This window comes from Corvus moneduloides, chromosome Z (genome assembly GCF_009650955.1).
Source record: "Corvus moneduloides isolate bCorMon1 chromosome Z, bCorMon1.pri, whole genome shotgun sequence".
NCBI lineage: Eukaryota > Metazoa > Chordata > Aves > Passeriformes > Corvidae > Corvus > Corvus moneduloides.
Window position 1 is genome coordinate 66,887,116 of NC_045511.1, and position 19,247 is coordinate 66,906,362.

The following is a 19,247-nucleotide window of genomic DNA, read 5'->3' on the forward strand; positions in this document are numbered from 1 at the left end:
AATTTTTTCCGATCTACAGCCCCATCATGTCTCCCATGATACAGCCACTGATCTTGAGAGGGCATACAAGCTGGGAGAGCAACAGCCACAAAAACTAATGCAGACAAGGGCAGTATTCCTCTTTTTGGAAGATCCTTACCCTAGCCTCCTGCTGAGTGTCTGACAGAGATCAGGAGAAAGCTCAGGATAACACAGAGGAGGCATCAAAGAGGACAGATGGTTCCAGCTTCCCATAGATCCTCGGGAATCTCTGAGACACAGATGGGCTGTAGTATCTCTACACGCTGGGAAGCAAAACCCACTCTCTTCATCAAGTGGAGTCAGAGATGTCTCTGCAAGAACCTTGTAATATTTTATGACTTGTTTCTGACATGCTGTATTTCTAGACACATAGTTTCATATTTAGAAGACAGCCCACACTTTTCTCAGTGAGGGTATGGGTTATATTTGAAAACTGTGCAAAGTGTGAAATACATACACTGTGCTTTTCATACAGTTCACATCACTTTAAAAACACCTGCATTTCAAGAGGCTTGCGCTCTCTCTGTAGCCGTGTAGTCCTTACTTCCAGTTTGTTTCTCACTCCAGTATACCTTTAGTTTTTCACTAATCCAGAGCAAGAGGCAGGACATGTGAGCCACAGTGAACAAGATGGAATGGACACCCAGAGACGTTGTGTATGCGGCATCATTGGAAGTGTTCAAGGCCAGATTGAATGGGGCTTTGAGCAGCCTCGTCTAGTGCTGGCATCTGTGCACGTGGCAGGGGCATTGGAATTAGATCATAGAATAATGGAATGATTAAGGTTGGAAATGACTCCAAGGTCATTGAATCCAACCTTTGGCCAAACACCATCACGTAAATTAAACCATAGCATCAAGTACCACATCCAGCTGTTTCTTGAATACTTCAGGTGACTCTACTACCAACATGGGTGGCCCATTCCAATGCTTGACTATCGATTCAGTGAGGAAATTCTTCCTGACATCCAACCTGAACCTCCCCTGAAGCAGTTTGAGGCCATTTTCTCTAGTGCTGTCACTTGTTGACTTGGAGAAGAGGCCGACCCCCACCTGGCTACACCCTCCTTTCAGACAGTTGTAGAGACCGAGAAGGTCACCGCTGAGCCTCCTCTTCTCCAGGCTAAACATCCCCAGCTCTCTCAGCTGCTCCTCACAGGACTTGTGCTCCAGACCCTTCCCCAGTTCCATTGCCCTCCATTTTGAGAGGCTCAAAACTGAACACAGGATTTGAGGTGTGGATTCACCAGTGCCAAGTACAGGGGGACAGTCTGTGCCCTGATCCTGCTGGCCACAGTGTTTTTGGTACAGGCCAGGATGCCATTGGCCTTCTTGGCCACCTGGGCACACCCTGGCTCATGTTCAGCTGCTGGCACCAGCACCCCCAGGTCATTTTCCTGTGGGCAGCTTTGCAGCCACTCTGCCCCAGCCTGTGGAGCTGCCTGGGGTTGTTGTGACCCAAGGGCAGGACCTGGCACTGGGCCTTGTTGAACCTCACACCACTGGCCCTGGCCCATGATCCAGCCTGTCCAGATCCCTCTGCAGAGCCTTCCTGCCCTCCAGCAGATCAACACTCCCACCCAGCTTGGTGAGATCTGTGAATTGACTGAGGGTGCATTCGATGTCCTCATCCATATCAGTAATAAAGATACTAAACAGACTGGCCTCAATGCTGCACCCTGGGAAACAGCACTGGTGACAGACTGACAACTGGTTTTAACTCCATTCACCACCACTCTCTGGGCCCAGACATCCAGACAGTTTTATACCCAGCAGAGTGCGCCTGTCCAAGCCATGAGCTGCCAGCTTCTCCAGGAGATGGCTTGCTGGGCCTGATGACCTGGCTGTCCTGTATGTCCCAATGATCACACTTAAGATTCTCTGTTCCGTGACTTTCCCCTCACTGAGGTCACCAAGGCCAGGCTGACAGGCCGTAGTTCTGCAGATCCTCCTTCTGACCCTTCTTGTAGGTGGGCACCACCCTCGCAAACCTCCAGCTATCTGGGGTGTCCCTGGTTAACTAGGGCTGATGATAAATGATGCAGAGTGGCTTGGCAAGCTCTTCTGCCAGCTCCCTCAGTACTCCAATGATCTTTGAGATCCTTTCCAACACTAACCACTCTGATTCTTTGACATTCAATGTGGAAACATACAAAAATTGTGGAAATGTTATCATTAACTTTGAAACCATTTAACAACTTCAAAAACTGTTGTGAGGTTGAGAGATACAATGTCTGCAGACTTTTTTCCTATAAAACTGAGTTAAGCAGTACAGAAGGTAACCTCTTTGATGTTACTCAGATTTACTGTAAGACTTCATGTCCCCTTGTAAGGAGGAGTATATATTGCAGCCTGCAGCATGCAGCTGTGTTATATTTTCCTCCATCACCTAAAGTATTTGTAAGCATTTATATTCAACAGATCAGGTGAGAAGTCTTTGAAAAAAACAAGGCAGAAGAAAAAGGTAGAAGTATGTCACAGAACTAAAAGATAGCAGAATAGTGAAGCTCTGTGTCATGTACTTAAAGTTAAGACAGAAATCCTGCAGCTAAGGGACTTTGTTGTTGTTGGTGTCGCAGCCCATTAAGTTTCACCAGACACCATTACCTGCCCTGACTTGATATGGGCTTGGCCCCATTTCCTTTTCGTTCTTTCTCCGCTTCCTCCTGGGACAGTCAGTGTTGGACCTTTACATATCTTGTGGAGAGGTTGAAAACCTATTCCTGTCCAGACTTTAGAAGCAGGGTGTTCTACAGCCTGCACTGCAGATGCGGTGTAATGCTGAGAGGGAGGGTGGTGGTCTGCTGAGCTTCCTGCTGGCTCTTCCCTTCCACCAGCACCTCCTGCATTGTCCCTTTTTTTGCCAGCATTTTGCAAGGATGGGAGCATTGAAGACAGTGTTTGGCAGCTGGCAGTGGTGATTATTGTGTGAGGCAGGCACACCTGTGCTTGCTTTGAGCAGTTTTCTCTGGGCGTGGAACTAGCCCAGGAGCTTGGTCCAAGAAGCTGGGTCAGATAGTTCATCCCAATCTCTATGGACTGTCGTGGGACTGTGTCTGGGTCTGTGCGGGAGTCTGCACATGGAAAACCTGCCCCTTCACCTCTGCCTAGCTGCCAGCAATTTGGACATCTTGCTCAGGTCTTAGCTGTACAAGAGGGAGGTGCAGCTGCCCTTGCATCTTGCAACAAAATGTAAGCCAAAGCAGATGAATTCAGGATGACAACAGGATGGTGTTTTTCACATAAAAGATGAGAAAAAAAGAGGTAAAACCCCATCTGTTTCTTGTGGAAACTCCTAAATATGCCCAGGTTTAAAACATACTACCTACCAGGCTGTAACAGTAAAGGATTTGTCCCTGCTCTGTAGATGGTGTGCTCATGAACAGTGGGCCCTCCCTCCTCCAGGCCCTTACACTCTCTAAGTCAGTGTCTCAGCTCCACCTTTCTAGTAAGTACTTCAGTGCCAACCCCACAGTGCTGTTTTGCATGAGGCTGTCTTCCTCTCCCATGGATACACGGCACTGGTTTCTTACAGAAGCATCCCGTGGCGCAGGTTGTGCCTGACAACTAACTGAAATGCCCTTTTAGTCTCGCTGCCTCTTTGGTAAATATTCTAGCTCTTGCTAACCTGAAGTCTACATTTGTCTGAGGAGATGCTGATTCAGCAAAGGGTGTTTAAGCCTGTATCTAACTTCAAAGAAAGCATAGTCTGGTGTTTTGACTTAGGCAAGTGCTTATCTTTCTGCACTATACCTGTGGTAGCTTTGCTAAAAATGTCTGCAAAGCAGAGTGGCTTTTAATTTGAAAATGGCAGTGGTGTCTATAGTTTTAGGCTTATTTTCTTCTGAAACAACCCAGCTGAGTTGTTTATCTTTTATTTTGCTTTTTAGAGAGCTTGTGAAAAGAATCGCCTTGAGTCATCTGTTTATAGGATCATAGAATTGTAGAGGATACTAATTTCTAACACATTAAACATCCTATGCAGTACCTGAAGTTGTACTATTCCTCTTTATGTAGAAGGATTTAAATTTTTTTAATAGATAAAACTGTATAAGGTGTGTAACTGAAAATGTTAGAAAAATGTCATTAAGATATTTCACAGAAAATGATGTAAAAAGCGAAGTGAAGAGTGAGTCATTCAAGTCTGGGTTGTTAGGAAAAACAAAAGAAATATTTTTTGCTATTCTTACAAACAGGCTGCAGAAACTGTTATTCACTTATACTGTTCTCAGTTCTGGCAGATGCTGTCAACTAAAAGCTTAGTAGGAAGTGGTCTTAACCTAGAAAAAGCTGTTTCTAATGTATGTATGTTTTTTCTTCCTAATTTTCAAATGACATTGCAAACCCTTAATGGCAAGCTTATGGCTTGGCAGAGGTCATGATTTTCAAATCAACCTGATGACCTTGCAGTCTAAGTGCCCGATGGCTGTTTGTGTCTTGCAGAGAGAGCGTACAGTCTGCCCGAGCAGTCCCGAGAGCAAAGGTATGGGTGTGTGTCGCGGAGAGCCGGGAGCAGGTTTGTGCAAGAATGCCATCTAGGGAGCTGTGTGGGGAAGAGACATCAGCACCCCTCCCACGAAGGGTTTGAGAAGTTGTGTAGAGGCCCATGGCATCTGAGAGCTCATGCCTAAACCGTGTGCCAAGCTCAACCCAGCTCTCATCACACACATCCTACAGCAGGGATTTACTGTGGGAACTGTAGAGTAGGGATGGGTTCCTGTCTGCTGCTGGGGCTCCTGTCCACTGCAGGAATGTCCAAACCACTGCAGTAAAAGCAAGGGTGCTTTTGATACCAACTGTAATGTAGGCAAGCTTGTTACACATCGCACATGCAGAGCGCTCATTGGCAAGTGTTACCTCTTTTTATAGAGGGATAGCAATCTTTTTTGTAATGTGTTATACCCACAGCAGAGCATGACATTGTAAATGTTAGGTGAGACAAGCACTGTCCAGATTCTGCTATATCTTAATCAAAGGACTGTTGCCACTGGAATGAGGAACATTTTTTCACTGGTCTCTATTTTAGGATTCAGGAAGAGGAATGGAATAAATATGCTGTACCCTCAAAAAATGAGTCTGAAAAATATAAAGTGAGTCGGACTTTCAGCTTTCTGATGAACAGGATGACCAGCACACGGAATAAATGCAAGGTAAGTTGGGATTTATGTCTTTTTATTATGCATGATTATGTCACTGTAATTAAATTAATTATATATGGAAGGTAAATTTTTATGTAAAAATAAATTGTTTATTACAAAACCATAGAAGTCTTAGGAAAACTATTTTCACTTAAAAAAAAAAAAAAAAAACATATGCAGGATACCCTGAAATGGCCTTTGTATTAAAAACTAGCCTTCCTTTTAAACAACAGCCTTAGCTGAACAATTTTTTGATGTCATTAGTACTTCTGTTTGGTGATTTAGCGAACATTTAAGTGTATTAATTGCATTTAAGAAATAATTTTCTTTGTTAAATCAAATTAAGAGATATGGACCTCTTCTTGGAATTGCTCTCAAAAAATAATTGAGTGTGTAAGCTTCTACGTTAGGGTGTAGTTAGCTGAATTTGCCTTATTTGAAGTTAAGGGGACTTCTTGCGTAAGTAAGCATTGCTTAGTGCTAAACAGTTGGAGATTTGAGGCCTGCATGGTCAAACAGGCCTACTGTGGAAGGTAGATTACAACACGGTAATTTAATTCTAAGACATCTTAATTTTAGATTAATGGCATCAATTAGCAGTTTGAAAGACAGGCTTGGCCTACAGGCTCTTTCTGGCTGGCCTTCTGGCAGTTTTGCATACTCCCTGGTGTGCCCTTCTGTGCCCCAGGACATTCTAATGTACGTGGATGTCAAGGTGTTTGTCTGAGGTGGTATCTTCAAGAGTGTCAAAATTGACTGTGAGCATGTATGTCTGGTTGTGCAGCCTGTGTCTGTGTGTTCTCCTAAGGTATAACAGTCAGTAACTACAAGTATACTTACTATATGTATAGTTATGACAGCAAGGGTACTGTAAAAACAGACAGACTTTATTAAATTTTTTACAACTCATTAAAAATAGGTTGTTTCTAGTGTCTTCTAAGACCTAAAGAATGCTTGTCTAAATTTGCATAACTGCTCCTTTATCTGCAGAGGCATGAGCTGTATACATGTAGGGGATGTAGGCATTGATACCCATGTGTGCAGTGAATCAACAGCTTCTTAAATTTTATTTCATGTACCTCCCCTTTTTGTAGATTTCTAAATGTATTTCTGCCAGTCTTCCTTGAGAATGCTTCCAGGCCTAGCTGCCAGTAAAAGCAATGCCTATATAATTTTAGGGCTTCATCAACATTGAGTGTAAAAGTACAGTATGCTGTTGCTGGTCTTCCAGGACAGGGAATAAATATTATAGAATAATTTGGTTTTATAAGGGAATATTTTATTGCTTTTAAGATTGAATTACTTGATCTTATTTTCTTATTTATTTATTTTCCTGCCTCTGTTTTTGGGGATGAAGACAAAAAATAAAGATACCAAAGATAAGGAGAAACCAACCAGGCACAACTTTTCAAATGGTTCTTTCCCAGGAGTTATCCCATGTACAGTCTGTGAAAAGGCTCTCCTAGGAAAGGAGTCACTGCAGTGCTCTCGTAAGTAGCTCCTGGCTTTTACATGTGAATTTACAGTTCTCTGAATGCTGCTCTGATATCCTCGTTCAGTGTGTTGTTTGAAACCTTGTCTACATTTGGATGTACCTGCTTTATGTAATGAGCTGAGGTTGACAAGGGAGAGCGAGGAAGGACAGCAGGTAACAGATTCAGAAGGCACCTCGTCAATCTCCTAGACCTAGCACATTAGGCAGAAGCCTCTTTCTAGCCTGGATCTGTACATCAAAGAATCCTGAGGATTACTTTAGTAAGTAAACCTGAAAAAGGGAAAAACTGAGGCCTCAGAGTACATTTTCTGCAGACTGGGGACCCTGTTTGGTACCAGGCTTTGAAATGTACCTTCTCTTTCAGATTGCAGTGTGATTGTGCATAAAAGCTGCAAGGAGTGCGCTCCTGTGTGCACCAAGGTAACCTCGTACACTGATCTTACTGGAGCATACTTGCTTTCCAAGGGAAAAATGGAAACATGATGAAGGAAAAAAGAAAATACATGCAGACTGCCTGGACCCAGTGTCTGTGTGCAAAGGGCTGCAAGGGTGTCAAAATGGCTAATGTGAGCAACGGAGCAAACACTGTGCTCGAATAACAATTTTTAGTAGGGGGTCAAAAATGGGTTTCAGGAAGTATTTAGGTTTTTGAAGACTTTCAAGCTCAGATTGTGAAATGGTGTGCCTGGAGGGTTGCAAAACAGATTGAAAAGAAGGGCTCCTCAAAACCACAAAGAGAATCCTTGTGTACAAGGGAGGATTCCATAGTTTGGAATAATGGAAAGCAGAGATGGAAGACACTCTGGCAGGTGACCTCTTCCACCTCCTCACCCTTGGGCAGGCTCACTTCCAGGTAACAATTTGGGCAGGTGTTTGTTTCATCCGTTCTGGAAATTCTCTGGAGGAGGGGACTCCACAGCTGCCTGCCTAGGCAGTTACTCCGTGTTCAGCTGCTTCTGAGCAGGGCAAAACCAGCACTAGAGCTGATGGATACTACCTTAACTTTTAACAAGGAATGCATGCATGGTGAGGTTATCATAAAAAAGACATAATATTGAAAAACAGATGTGTAAGGCTACTGCCCTCAGGAAATAAAATGAGACTTGAAGAGAAATGTGCCACAGTGATGCAGGTCATTTTTCAAATCAGTGGAGTGTATCTTTCTGGTGTAGCTGGGTTTTGCATCATGGTGGCTTGCAAGGACAGCATGTTTCCATACTGATTCTTTAGCATAAACAAGCCTTAAACTGTATGTAAATCAGGTGGGTTTAATTTTGTTTGTAATTTTCATGTCATAGTCTTGCACTAATTTCTGGGCAACTTTAATGCGTTAAGACAGCTGAACTGGCAGCTTTGGTTCCTGGGGATGGTGGGTTATTTGCAAGAGGAGGCAAGAGCCCCCACCACCTCCAACTCATCTCAGCAAGAATGCGGTGCAGGAAATGTTCACTCACCCACCTGCAGTGAAGTATATGCCCAAGCACATCAGGCTTTTGCTACATATTTTGCAAAAGTCCACTTTGGAAGGGGGAGCGGTTCTGCCTGTGGTACCCATGCTTCCTCAGAGAGTGCCCTGCCACAAATGCTTTGATCTTATTTGAGTATAAAACCCTGAATGTGCACTTTTCTTGCAGTCTTTGCAGGCAATACTCATATAGAGAAAGTAGAATGTTTTAACACAATCTGCTTAGGATAAATAATTCTGTATCGTAGTACAAATAGTTTTCTACTTTGAATATTGTTATCTACCAATAACTAATAAAATCAGTTACTGGAAGAAATTAGTACCATAATTTAGGACCACTTTCTTGTCGCTCTTTGTGTGATGGTATATGTAAATGAGTTACTGACTTGACTGTTAAGTATATTATCAGCTATGTGATTCCAAAAAATTCTTCTGTTTTCAGAAATCCCAGGAGAGATACCATAATAAAAACAAGCCCCAAGTTGGTGTAACAAGTAAGTTAGGTGTAAACCTAGCATTTCTAAGGTAGGCCTTGATTAAAAATCGTGGGACTGATAGCATGAAATTTCCTGCATCATTTGTCTGTTTTTAATTTTCATTTCAGGATCTGTAAGAAAGGGTGTGTGTCTCTAATATGAATGGAATTTTTTTTGAGAGATGACTGTTAACTCATCCTTTACTAAAATGCATGTGAATTTACTGTATTTTCAGTTAAAACTAAAAAGTAGTTCTGTGTAGTTTACCTCGTGCACAAGTATTTGCACACCTGTAGAGCATGTATGATTTGAGATTATTTTCTTATCAAATGATATCCACAGTGGGGCTATTGCCTACAGGCTTATTTTTATATTCTGTGATAGAGTATTGTGGTCATGCACCTTGGCAAGAAGACATTCTTGGTGCCTGGTGTAGGTCAATATGAGCACCAGATATCATTTCTCAGTATAAGGGCGCTGTTGATGACATACTCTGTCAAACAATGACAAATTCATTGTTTGTCAAAATATTGTGTTGTGCTTTGCCTCACAGATGCCCTGCCTGGAGACATTTCACAGATGGTTCAATCCTCAGTGCATCCTTCTTCCTCCGTGCCTATTGGACTGTCTCCTGGAAAGAGGGAAGCCTCACAACAGCCGTACTTCTTGTCTAAAAGTGTCCCCAGCGCCAGTTTGGAAAGGTAGAAGGGCAGTTGCCAATGGACTATGCTAAATACATCCTTCAGCATTTCTAGAAAAACTGAAACCAGGAAATAAATGTGGGATTTTTTTATTTCTGCTGTAGAAGAGCTACACAATTTTCTGAACAAGACTCCGAGACTAGCCCCTGGAGGTCCAAGTCACAGTCTGAAGAGATGTTACAAGCATTAGGGGCCTTTTCTTCAATGGATGCTTTTATAATGGAAGGTGAGAATATTGCACAGATGTTGCATCTTATAGCTGGTATTGGAAAGTGAAAACCAGAAAAACTCCTTAGCTCATTTAGGAAGACATTTCATCTTCTAAAAGAGCACCTGTTTTTGATAGTTACAAGTTGTGTCCCTCATTAAAATGATGAAATCAAACACATTAGTCTTAAAAGAGAACTTTTCCTTTCTTCCTCATAACTAACTATTTTATAACTTCTAGAATATTTTAGTATGTTGTTACCATTTTAAAATAACAGGGATAAATGTACTGGGCATCCTTGCAGAAACAGAACAGTAATACACTTTTCTTATGCACTCATCCAGTCGACTCCGTTGACAGTGTCCATTGCAAACTATAAACCTGCAACACTTGTATTTCCTCAGTAGCCCCAAATTCTTACCTCCTACTGGTGAGCTGTGCTCCTATGATAGCTACATAGCCTTGTGAAGCAAATAGAGACAGGTTTTTTCTGTAGCTAGGTGGGAGACTGAATTTGAAAGCTGAAGGGCATTCACTCACATAGAATGGTGCAAATACCACTCACTGGACATTTGCTGTTGGAAATGTTGAATTTTATTTTTAAATTTTAAAAAGTTTCTTCAAGCAAAGAGTTATAAAAAAGATTTAATCTGAGGAAAGAAGAGTGGTTTTTTTTTTATTATTCTTCTCCCCTTCTGTCACAAAAACAATTCAACACTTTGGTAATGATATTGACATCTGACAAACTTTGCTGCAGTAAAGCCGGTGCCAGTGTTTGCAGAAGTCTTACCTATAGTTATCTCTGTGATGTGTTCCCCTTACTATATGAATAGATCTGCATGTGCCAAGGGAATTCCCTTACTCTTTACATGTGTGGTGTTAAAGAAATATAAATTTTGTCATAGATGATGTGGATTTGTCTCAGTGGACTGATCTCTGCACAGATGCAGAAGAGTTTGAGGCAGAGTCCTGGAGTCTTGTCGTGGATCCGATGTTCTGTAGCAAGCAAGAAAAGGATGTTGTCAAGCGGCAGGATGTCATATTTGGTCAGTATTTCAAAGATTTGTGTAGGTTTGAAAGCAATTTGGTGTATCAAATAGAGAGGGAACCTACATGGTTTATGTCCAGAAGAACAAATGCTTCAACTTAAAACAATAGGAAAGTTCAAAGAACATTTTTATCACAAATTACAATGTGTCCTAGAACTAAAGAAATGGATAGTAATGGCTACCAGAGACATGCCTAGCCTGTTCACAGAATGGTTGAAATTGGAAGGGACCTATCCAATCCCCTCAAAAGCTAAAGCAATTACAACCACAGCTTGTTCAGTGCATACAGAGAGAATTGTGTCAGAGCCAGATAAATTAAGTCTTCCTACTGACATAATCTATTAGGTTTGAGGCTCACAGAGAAAAAGGAGCTATGACTGTGCATTTGACAGACTGAACTCTATCTTAGAAGGTGTGCAGAATATTCAGGGGATTACTACACTGTGCTCTTTTCTTTTATACCACAGAGTTGATGCAAACAGAAGTACATCACATCCATACCCTGTTCATTATGTCTGAAATATTCCGGAAAGGGATGAAGGAAGAACTACAACTTGACCACAGCATGGTGGACAGAATATTCCCCTGCTTAGATGAGCTACTGGAGATACACAAGCAATTCTTCTGCAGAATGAAGGACAGACGGCAGGAATCATGTGAGGCAGGGAGTGAGCGTAATTTTGTCATCAACAGAATTGGAGACATCCTTGTGCAGCAGGTAGAGGCATCAGCTCTTTTAATCCTTTAAGTGCTCAGGGTTCCCAATTTAAACAATTTTTTTACTCCGAAACTTCTGTGGGCAAGAAGACAGTTATGGTTGCCTCAAAAAGATTCAAAATTTGTCCTCCCCTGACTATTTCAGGATGAAATAGCAATGTGAAAACAAATCATTATTGTCAGGTGACTGTGATGAACTTGGGGTGGACTTCTCCCTATGTGGTATGAGTGACAAGGAAAGTGATGAACTTGGTCCTGTTTACAGTAGAAGGCTGCTGTCATACTATGGACTGCAAAAAATGCAAGCAATGGATTCACATTTTTAACAGCTGAGCAGGGATGTGAAGATCTCACTGGTAATGGAAATGAAACTACCTATTAATTTCTTGTAGTGGTCTGGCATGTTACATATCAGGATACTGCTCCCTAGGGAAGGGTTGGTTGCAAGGTGTTTCCCGTGGCTGAAGAACAGCTGACTGATAGCTTGGCATTCACACTTCCGTTCCTTGTGAAAGGGAGATGTAGCTTTTCACCTTTGGTCAGTCTGTTTTCACTCCACTGACATAAAGAGCTGAGCTGTTACCTTGTCTAGGAGCAGTGTGGAGATCAGACCAAAGTAAATGAACCTCAGAGGGTTGTGTTTGAAAAGAGGTGAAGGAAATGTTGTTAAAATGTTCTAGCTGTTACCAGCAAGACTACGGTGGAGGTTGCTTGCTCTCTCTCCAGCCTACGTTCTTCTTCTTGCTCCTAAAAACATCTAGCCTATTTTCATTCTGTTGTGGTGGGCCCTGTTTGTGAAATTCAGAGAACTTGATAAACCAGTTCCCTATTGGTACAAAATTCATTAGTTAAAAGGTATACAATTTCCTGTATATGATATAATGTTGAGCACAATTCACTTATTACTTTCTTCAGTTTTCAGAGGAAAATGCAACTAAAATGGAGAAAATATATGGAGAGTTTTGTAGCCATCAGAAAGAAGCTGTTAATCTCTTCAAGGAGCTGCAACAAAACAAGAAGTTCCAGAATTTTATTAAAGTAAGTTAATGTGGAATCACGAGCACTATTGACAAAAGGCTCAGGAAAAAGGTACATAGCTTCTACTTAGATTTAGGATTGGAATTATATTCAGTAACTCACTTTTAATAGCTAATAAAAATGGCAAAAGTTTTTTCCTCCTTAACTAGTGAGCTGATAAATCACAGTTTTCTTTCAAACTTTAGAATGCTTTGGCATCCAGTGTGTATTACACACATGTTCCTGTTATAGTACGCCTCATCCCTCAGCACAGCAACTGTTCCTTGGGGATGGTTCAGATTACCAGCATTTGTTTTAACTTATTCTAATGTTTTTAGATCATATTTCTTATTAGTCAATTTGTGGTTTAATATGCATTTACTACTTAAGGTATGTATTTGTATCTGTGCAGCTGAGAAATAGTAACATGTTGGCACGACGCCGAGGAATCCCTGAGTGCATTTTGCTCGTCACCCAGCGGATCACCAAATACCCTGTTCTGGTTGAAAGGATACTGCAATACTCAAAAGGTGAACAAAAGCTGAAGTGTTGTTTCACGTCTGAAATCCTAGCACATTTCTAACGTAAGGAATTTGCACAGCTACAATATCACAAAAGATTAAATTCACTGCTCTATTGAGATAGAACCAGAGCAGCATAAATAACTACTGCTCAGTCAAATGTCACCTAAACAGGGTTGTCTGGTCTGTATGGGCCTTGTCAAGGCTGGGCTGTGAAGATTTCTGATATTCCAGCCAGGTAAGCCATAGAAGTCCAGATGAGCATACTTGTTTTAGGAAAAGACCTTGACTAGAGGATGTGAACTAGCTCAGATACACATCTGTACCTTTGGAATTAATTCTGGAGGACTCTTTTCTAAGGAGGTCTAGGCAGACATTTCATAAATTACTCTCTGTTTTTTCAGACAAAGCTTGAATGACCTCTGGAACTTAGTAGAACATTTTACAAATACTATTAACTTAGAGATATTGCCCCCCACATGGGTAGTAAACGAGCATTGAAGGAAGTTGCATGTACCAATGCAAATCCTTTGTACTTGCAATTCTGTTTCAAGGGTTCTTTTACTTAGCCAGAAAAGTAATATACTATATGATTTGCTTAGCTGCTGATTTTTTTTAAAGTGCTTACACCTCATAAATTTGTCAGAAACTATTCAACATGTTGTTTTGGCTAACGAACGAATCTGAGGTACAGGTCATCTTTTAATAGGTGAGTCAAACAAAGGTATATATACCTTTAATAATTCTAGTCAGATGGTTGCCAGGTTCAACTTACAATAACAAATGTATCAATTTAAGCTTTGGATCATGCTGGTTGTTTCCAGAAAATAAGGAATTATATCTTCTCTTGAACATGCTGACTAGTATCATGTTGTTTGTTTTTGTTTCATACAGGAGGAACAGAAGAACAAAAAGACCTATGCAAAGCCCTTCGTCTAATTAAGGATATAATTGCAGCAGTAGATTTGAAAGTGAATGAGTATGAAAAAAAGCAAAAACTGTTGGAAATTCTCTGTAGAACTGAAAACAAAACATATACAAAGCTGAAAAATGGCCATGTTTTTAGGAAGCAAGACTTGATGAGGAAAGAGAGGATACTTCTTCACGAAGGTTTAGTGTATTGGAAGACAGCAACTGGTCGGTTCAAAGGTATTTCATCTGAGCAGTAAAGTCCTTTATCTCTTTATTTGCAAATAACATTTGAAGACTGGTTAAAGAGGGAATATACTTTACTGTGCTATATTGCAAATAAGAATGTCTGGGGTAATGGTACTGTGAATATCCCACTAATTGCTGGAAGATCAGTTCCAGAAGCTGCCATGGTTTGTGAGTAATCTGCATAAGAACACAAGTTAACATACAATGTCATCTGTATTTCTTCTTCCAGTCCCCTTCTTCTAGTTTTCTGTTTTTCAATTTCATTTCATAATACAGTGTTTGGACTTGTACATTTTTATTGTTTCCAGTATTTGCTATTGAAAATAATTTACTAAAAAATTCAGTGGTAATGAGACATCCATAGTAGAAAAGAAATTCTAAAGCCACATTTGGCTGGACTACAGTTTTACATGCAAGCTCAGAATTTGATTTTTGGTGTTAATCACATATTAGGGGTTGGGGTTTTTTGGGGCACACTAGTATTTGCTGTACAACTTTATAAAGCTGTCTGTTCATCATTATTCTACAAATGCTTTTACCAGTGTACTACGGTGCTGTGAGTGTATGTTACAGCACAGGCAAAGCAAGGTTTATGTGAGGTAGTCTTTGCCAGGTGAATGGCTTAGGGAAGCTGTACTGCCATTGGTGCAAGGATTTGTTCTTTCCCTGGGCCAGTGCTCCAGCATGGTGCTCTTTCCTGGGAGATACAAAGCAAGGATGAGCAAGTGCTTCATGCAGACTGTGGGCTAATTCAGATATTTCCTGTTTAGTTTCCTGTAGGATTCTATATTTCTTCATCAGATAAAATAAGAATTTAACACTGATTGTACTAATTTTAATTGAAAGCCATTATTTTCCTTTTCTCATTTTAAGACACCTTAGCTCTGCTTCTAACTGATGTACTACTGTTCTTACAAGAAAAGGATCAAAAATACATCTTTGCAGCTGTTGTGAGTATATTATCAGATATTTGAACACATACATTGCTCATTTATTTGTATATTTCTCAAAAATTAGGTCGTTATCTGGGTCATTCCCACATAACTTTTATTTTTTCTGAAATCCTGGTATTGTGTTCAGAACTGTAATATGTCAGTATATAGAAAATTAAGTTTGTTTCCAAAAATCTTTTTTTTTTTTTTAAATGAAGAAGGATGACAATAACAGAATTATATCTTTAGTATTATACTTACATGATTGTGAAGGTGGGAAGTAATGCAGGCTCTTTCAGTTGTCTAATATAAATTTTAGTTTTTGGTAAAACAAACAGAAGAATAATTGTTACTGAAAATACAGCAGTAAACACACATAAAAGATATGAAAGGTCATGGAAAGAAGTTCTCAAGCTATATAAATATGAACATTATATGAATATTGTGTCTCAGTATGATTGAGCCTCTGAGATTTTCTTTGTAGCACATATCTAGTGCTTAATTTGTTTGTTAACTGTATAATGTATTTTAAAGAACAGTTTAAAAAGATGTGTGATTACTCAAAACTTTCAGTAGCCTGACTATGCCAGGACTAGAGTTAGTCCAATGAATTGAAAAATTATGTTCTTCCTAGAGTGTGGTGTTTTATAAGAAAGTAATTTATTTATGTGTGTGCTTTGACTGTTTCCTCCAGGACCAGAAACCTTCTGTTATCTCCCTTCAGAGGCTCATAGTAAGAGAAGTAGCCAACGAAGAAAGGGGGATGTTCCTGATCAGTGCTTCATCTGCAGGGCCTGAGATGTATGAGGTTCATACCAGTTCCAAAGAAGAACGTAACAATTGGATGAGGCATATTCAAGAGGCAGTGGAAAGGTAGGGAGAAGGAGTTTGGTTTTCATGCTAGCAGTCCAAAGCAGATGAGAAGTTTGTTGGATATTCATGGCAGCATGCTCTTTATTCTGCATTGCACTGGGTCCATCTGTGAGTTTGGGTTTTCTCTGAGCTCAAGGTGCCAAAACCTCTTCATTGCTCCTGCCACACTTCCCCATATTCCTCCTGGTTTCCCACTGAATCAGCATACCCTTTCTGCTCCTCATTAAACATCCTTACCACTATTGTGACAGCCTTCCCTCACCTTTGCCTTTGGCACTGGCTGCCTTAGAGAGTCCTGCAGGTGTCCCATACAACCATTTGGAGGAAATCACAAATCATGCCTGTTATCTTGGCATCAGCTTATTAAGAATGGTGGGGAAAACATTGCTTCTGATGGGGCCCAAGCTTATCCTTAGGACAGCAAACCTGTGTGTGTGCCAGCCACTCTCTCTCTGCACAGTGCAGCCTTACCACAGTAAAAACAAGCCCTTCAGTCTGCTTTCTGTCCACTTACTGCCTCTTAAAGAGGCTGACAAGTGGCATGCTTCTGGATTATTGCAAAAGGTGCTGGTGTTGTGTTCTGTTTATTGTGAACATAATATTGTATTGAAGATGAACAGATGATGTGCAGTTTTGCTTTATCCACCTTTGTCTTTCATCTTTGAAGTTGTCCAGAGGAAGAAGAAGAAGTAAAAATGAGTGAGTCTGATGAGGACAGACGTATTGCTGAGGCCAAGGCATACAAAATTCAGAAATATCAAGGTGTGGTACCTTTCCTGTTGCTCTGAGAGCTCTGACATCCTTAGAATTCAGGATGAATTAATCATGAACCCATATTGGCTGGAGGGTTCAGAGTGGCTCAACAGTCAGAGTCACAGCAGAGACAGATGGGGTGGTCTGATGGTATAATGTGAGTGTATCAAAAGAGAAGCATGTGTTTTCCAAACACTTTAATGTTTTTGCTACATTGCCATAAGCAAAAAAAGAAAAAATAAAAATGGGTATTTTCAAAACAAACACTGAATTTCACAGATTAGCATCAGGACCAGGTAGTTCTGATAATACCTTGAATCTTTACAGTTGTGTGGCTTTGTGCTTGTTTATGGCACTTTGTCCTTTGCTGCTATTATTTTTATCTGAAAATACAGCTAATAGCATAAATTCTACTTCCTTGGTGCCCCTACACCTAACTCCCACATCTTTATACTGCTTTGAGGAGAGAAATCGCAGCAATGTCTGTCCTATTGAGAGCCACAGGAAAGGGCATCCTCTGCGCAAAGTAGGTGTTCTTTTGATGTTGAGGCCCTGAATTACCACACATGAGCCAAGTGCTTTTCCAGAAGCACTGACTTGTCATTGTGAGTGCAACAGGAGTAATGAGGGCCAGAGAGGGCAGCCAAGGCCACCTCATCAGGCTAGGGCTTTGGGTGTGTGTTAGCTTTCGTTTGGACAGACTATGGGATGAACTTGGCTGAATTTGGCTCCTGGTCACTTAAAAGAATCATAACTTGAATTAGCACTTTCTGTGTGGCATAAAGATTAGAAAGGTGAATGGGCAACATGCTTTCCCTGCAGGATAAAATTTCTAATACAGTTTTCAATTTTACACTGTTCAATTTTGGTTACAGAATCACTGAGTAACCAAGACCAGCAAATATGCAGTCATTTAGAAGAAAAGTTGCGTATCTATGCAGAACTGGGAGATATGTGTGGGTTTGACGATGTCCACGTAGAACCTCACCTACTTATCAAACCCGATTCTGGAGAAACTCCACAGGCTGCCTCACTGCTGGCAGCAGCACTCAGGGAAGGTGAGTTTTCATGGGAAGAGCAGATTGGTGGCTCTTCACATGGGCAGGTATTTTAAGGTAACAAAGTGCAGCCATGTTGCCTTGTGTTGCAATTCTGTTGGGTCTCAAGAGTTGGCAGTGTCAAAAATTGCCAAAGGGTGTAGAAGAGAAATCTGTCAAGTTTATTCTTGTCAGATACAGGAGACGGTACCTGCCAGACTGCAAAATAAAGGATATGTTTAGGGCATAGCATCAAATGTAAACAGGCAGGAGTGTGGTGTTAGGTTGTTAGCTGTCCTTGCAGTACAGCTCTGTGAAGCACATCAGGAGTTGCAGTATGATATTGCACCTGGTCCCCGACCTTCACCTACCTTGGCTGATTTTGATGTCAGATCAGAATCCTGTATGATCATATACAGAGCAAATCAAATTTTTACCGAGAAACACCTCCACAATTGCTCTAAGAGCCCTTTTTTCTCTGCCTGCTATCTGACAGGGAGTTGATAGGTAGTTGCACCATCTACAGTGCTGTCCTGTGAAGGAAGGAAGGGAATGGTATTTGTAGATAGCTTGCCTAGCTGGAACTTCAGCTAAACTTCCGCTAAACTCAGCTGAAAAGGGTCCTGGTAAACTGAGTCCTGATTCTAGCATCACCTAAATTGAGAACTGTGTGCTACTAACAACATTTCAACCTATAAAGCAGTGGAGCTTGGTATTCATCATCATAAGTAAGTCAAAGAGCGTTTTATTGATAAAATTGATTTAACTTGTGTAGGGTACTATAAGTCAGTGATGAAACAGAAAATAGTTAAAATGGCAGCAGCCTATACTTATTACACACCTTTATTCTGTCCACTTCTTTATTTTTCACTTTCTCTCATGCTGTTTTTGATGTTGATGATGTCTTGGATTTCAGGACTCTACAATACTCTGTGGAAGCTTACAGTTACTTACACTGTAGACAATTTGTGGGGATCATTATCCAGGATGGAAATACTAAGTCCCTGAGCTAATAGCAGACTCTATAGGAATAAAGCATTGCTTGTTGTAGAGAAGGATAGAATTACAGAGTGCTTAAGCAAATTAGATATACGCGAATCCATGAGATGAGATGGGATAAATCCAATGCTGCTCAGGGAGCTGGCCAATGTCACTGTGAGGCTGTTTTCTGTCAGCTTTGAAAGGTCACAGTGATCAGGAGAGGTTCCTGATGACTCGAAGAAAGCAAACCTCACATTCTCCTTCAAGAGGGAATATATAGAGAACTAAAAAATAGTCAGTCTCACCTCCTAGAAGGCATTTCCAAGAATCTGAAAGACAGAAAGAAAATTTGGAGCAGCTGTCATGGATTAATTACAGCAGTAGTGTCTGACTAACCTGACAGGTTTCATGGTGAGAAAAGAGTGCATGTTGGCTACCTGGACATCTCTCAGACCTTCAACGCTGTTTGCACTGGCTGTAGTATCCTTACATCAGAATTGATGTCAACTGCTTAACTGGATGGAAGACAGGCTGGACTGCTGGGCTCAAGGGGTCAGTCCTACGATGTCCAGTTGGTATCATGTTATTAGGGGATTCCCTTAGGGATGTATCCTGAGACCAGTAGTGCGCAACATATTTATTAATGCAGTTGACCTCAGAATTGACAACACTCTTGGCAAATTCATGACTGTCATCGAATGAGGTG

At 41.0% G+C, this 19,247-nt stretch overlaps 1 protein-coding gene across 7 annotated transcripts in view; it reads left to right on the forward strand.

Annotated features, from left to right (window-relative positions):
- ARHGEF28 (Rho guanine nucleotide exchange factor 28) overlaps positions 1-19,247 on the forward strand; it is a 117,863-nt gene that overhangs the window by 69,939 nt on the left and 28,677 nt on the right. For 4 of the 7 annotated variants that reach the window (XM_032096682.1, XM_032096685.1, XM_032096686.1 and 1 more), the window contains 16 exons: positions 4,464-4,536; positions 5,047-5,170; positions 6,516-6,648; positions 7,018-7,073; positions 8,561-8,612; positions 9,148-9,295; positions 9,400-9,521; positions 10,409-10,549; positions 11,020-11,270; positions 12,185-12,307; positions 12,699-12,816; positions 13,702-13,956; positions 14,839-14,915; positions 15,592-15,770; positions 16,438-16,532; positions 17,399-17,581. In XM_032096682.1, the coding sequence (XP_031952573.1) occupies positions 4,464-4,536; positions 5,047-5,170; positions 6,516-6,648; positions 7,018-7,073; positions 8,561-8,612; positions 9,148-9,295; positions 9,400-9,521; positions 10,409-10,549; positions 11,020-11,270; positions 12,185-12,307; positions 12,699-12,816; positions 13,702-13,956; positions 14,839-14,915; positions 15,592-15,770; positions 16,438-16,532; positions 17,399-17,581 (2,130 nt within the window). The remainder of the gene's footprint in view (positions 1-4,463; positions 4,537-5,046; positions 5,171-6,515; positions 6,649-7,017; positions 7,074-8,560; positions 8,613-9,147; positions 9,296-9,399; positions 9,522-10,408; positions 10,550-11,019; positions 11,271-12,184; positions 12,308-12,698; positions 12,817-13,701; positions 13,957-14,838; positions 14,916-15,591; positions 15,771-16,437; positions 16,533-17,398; positions 17,582-19,247) is intronic. The other 3 variants (XM_032096683.1, XM_032096689.1, XM_032096684.1) reach the window with 2 other exon arrangements.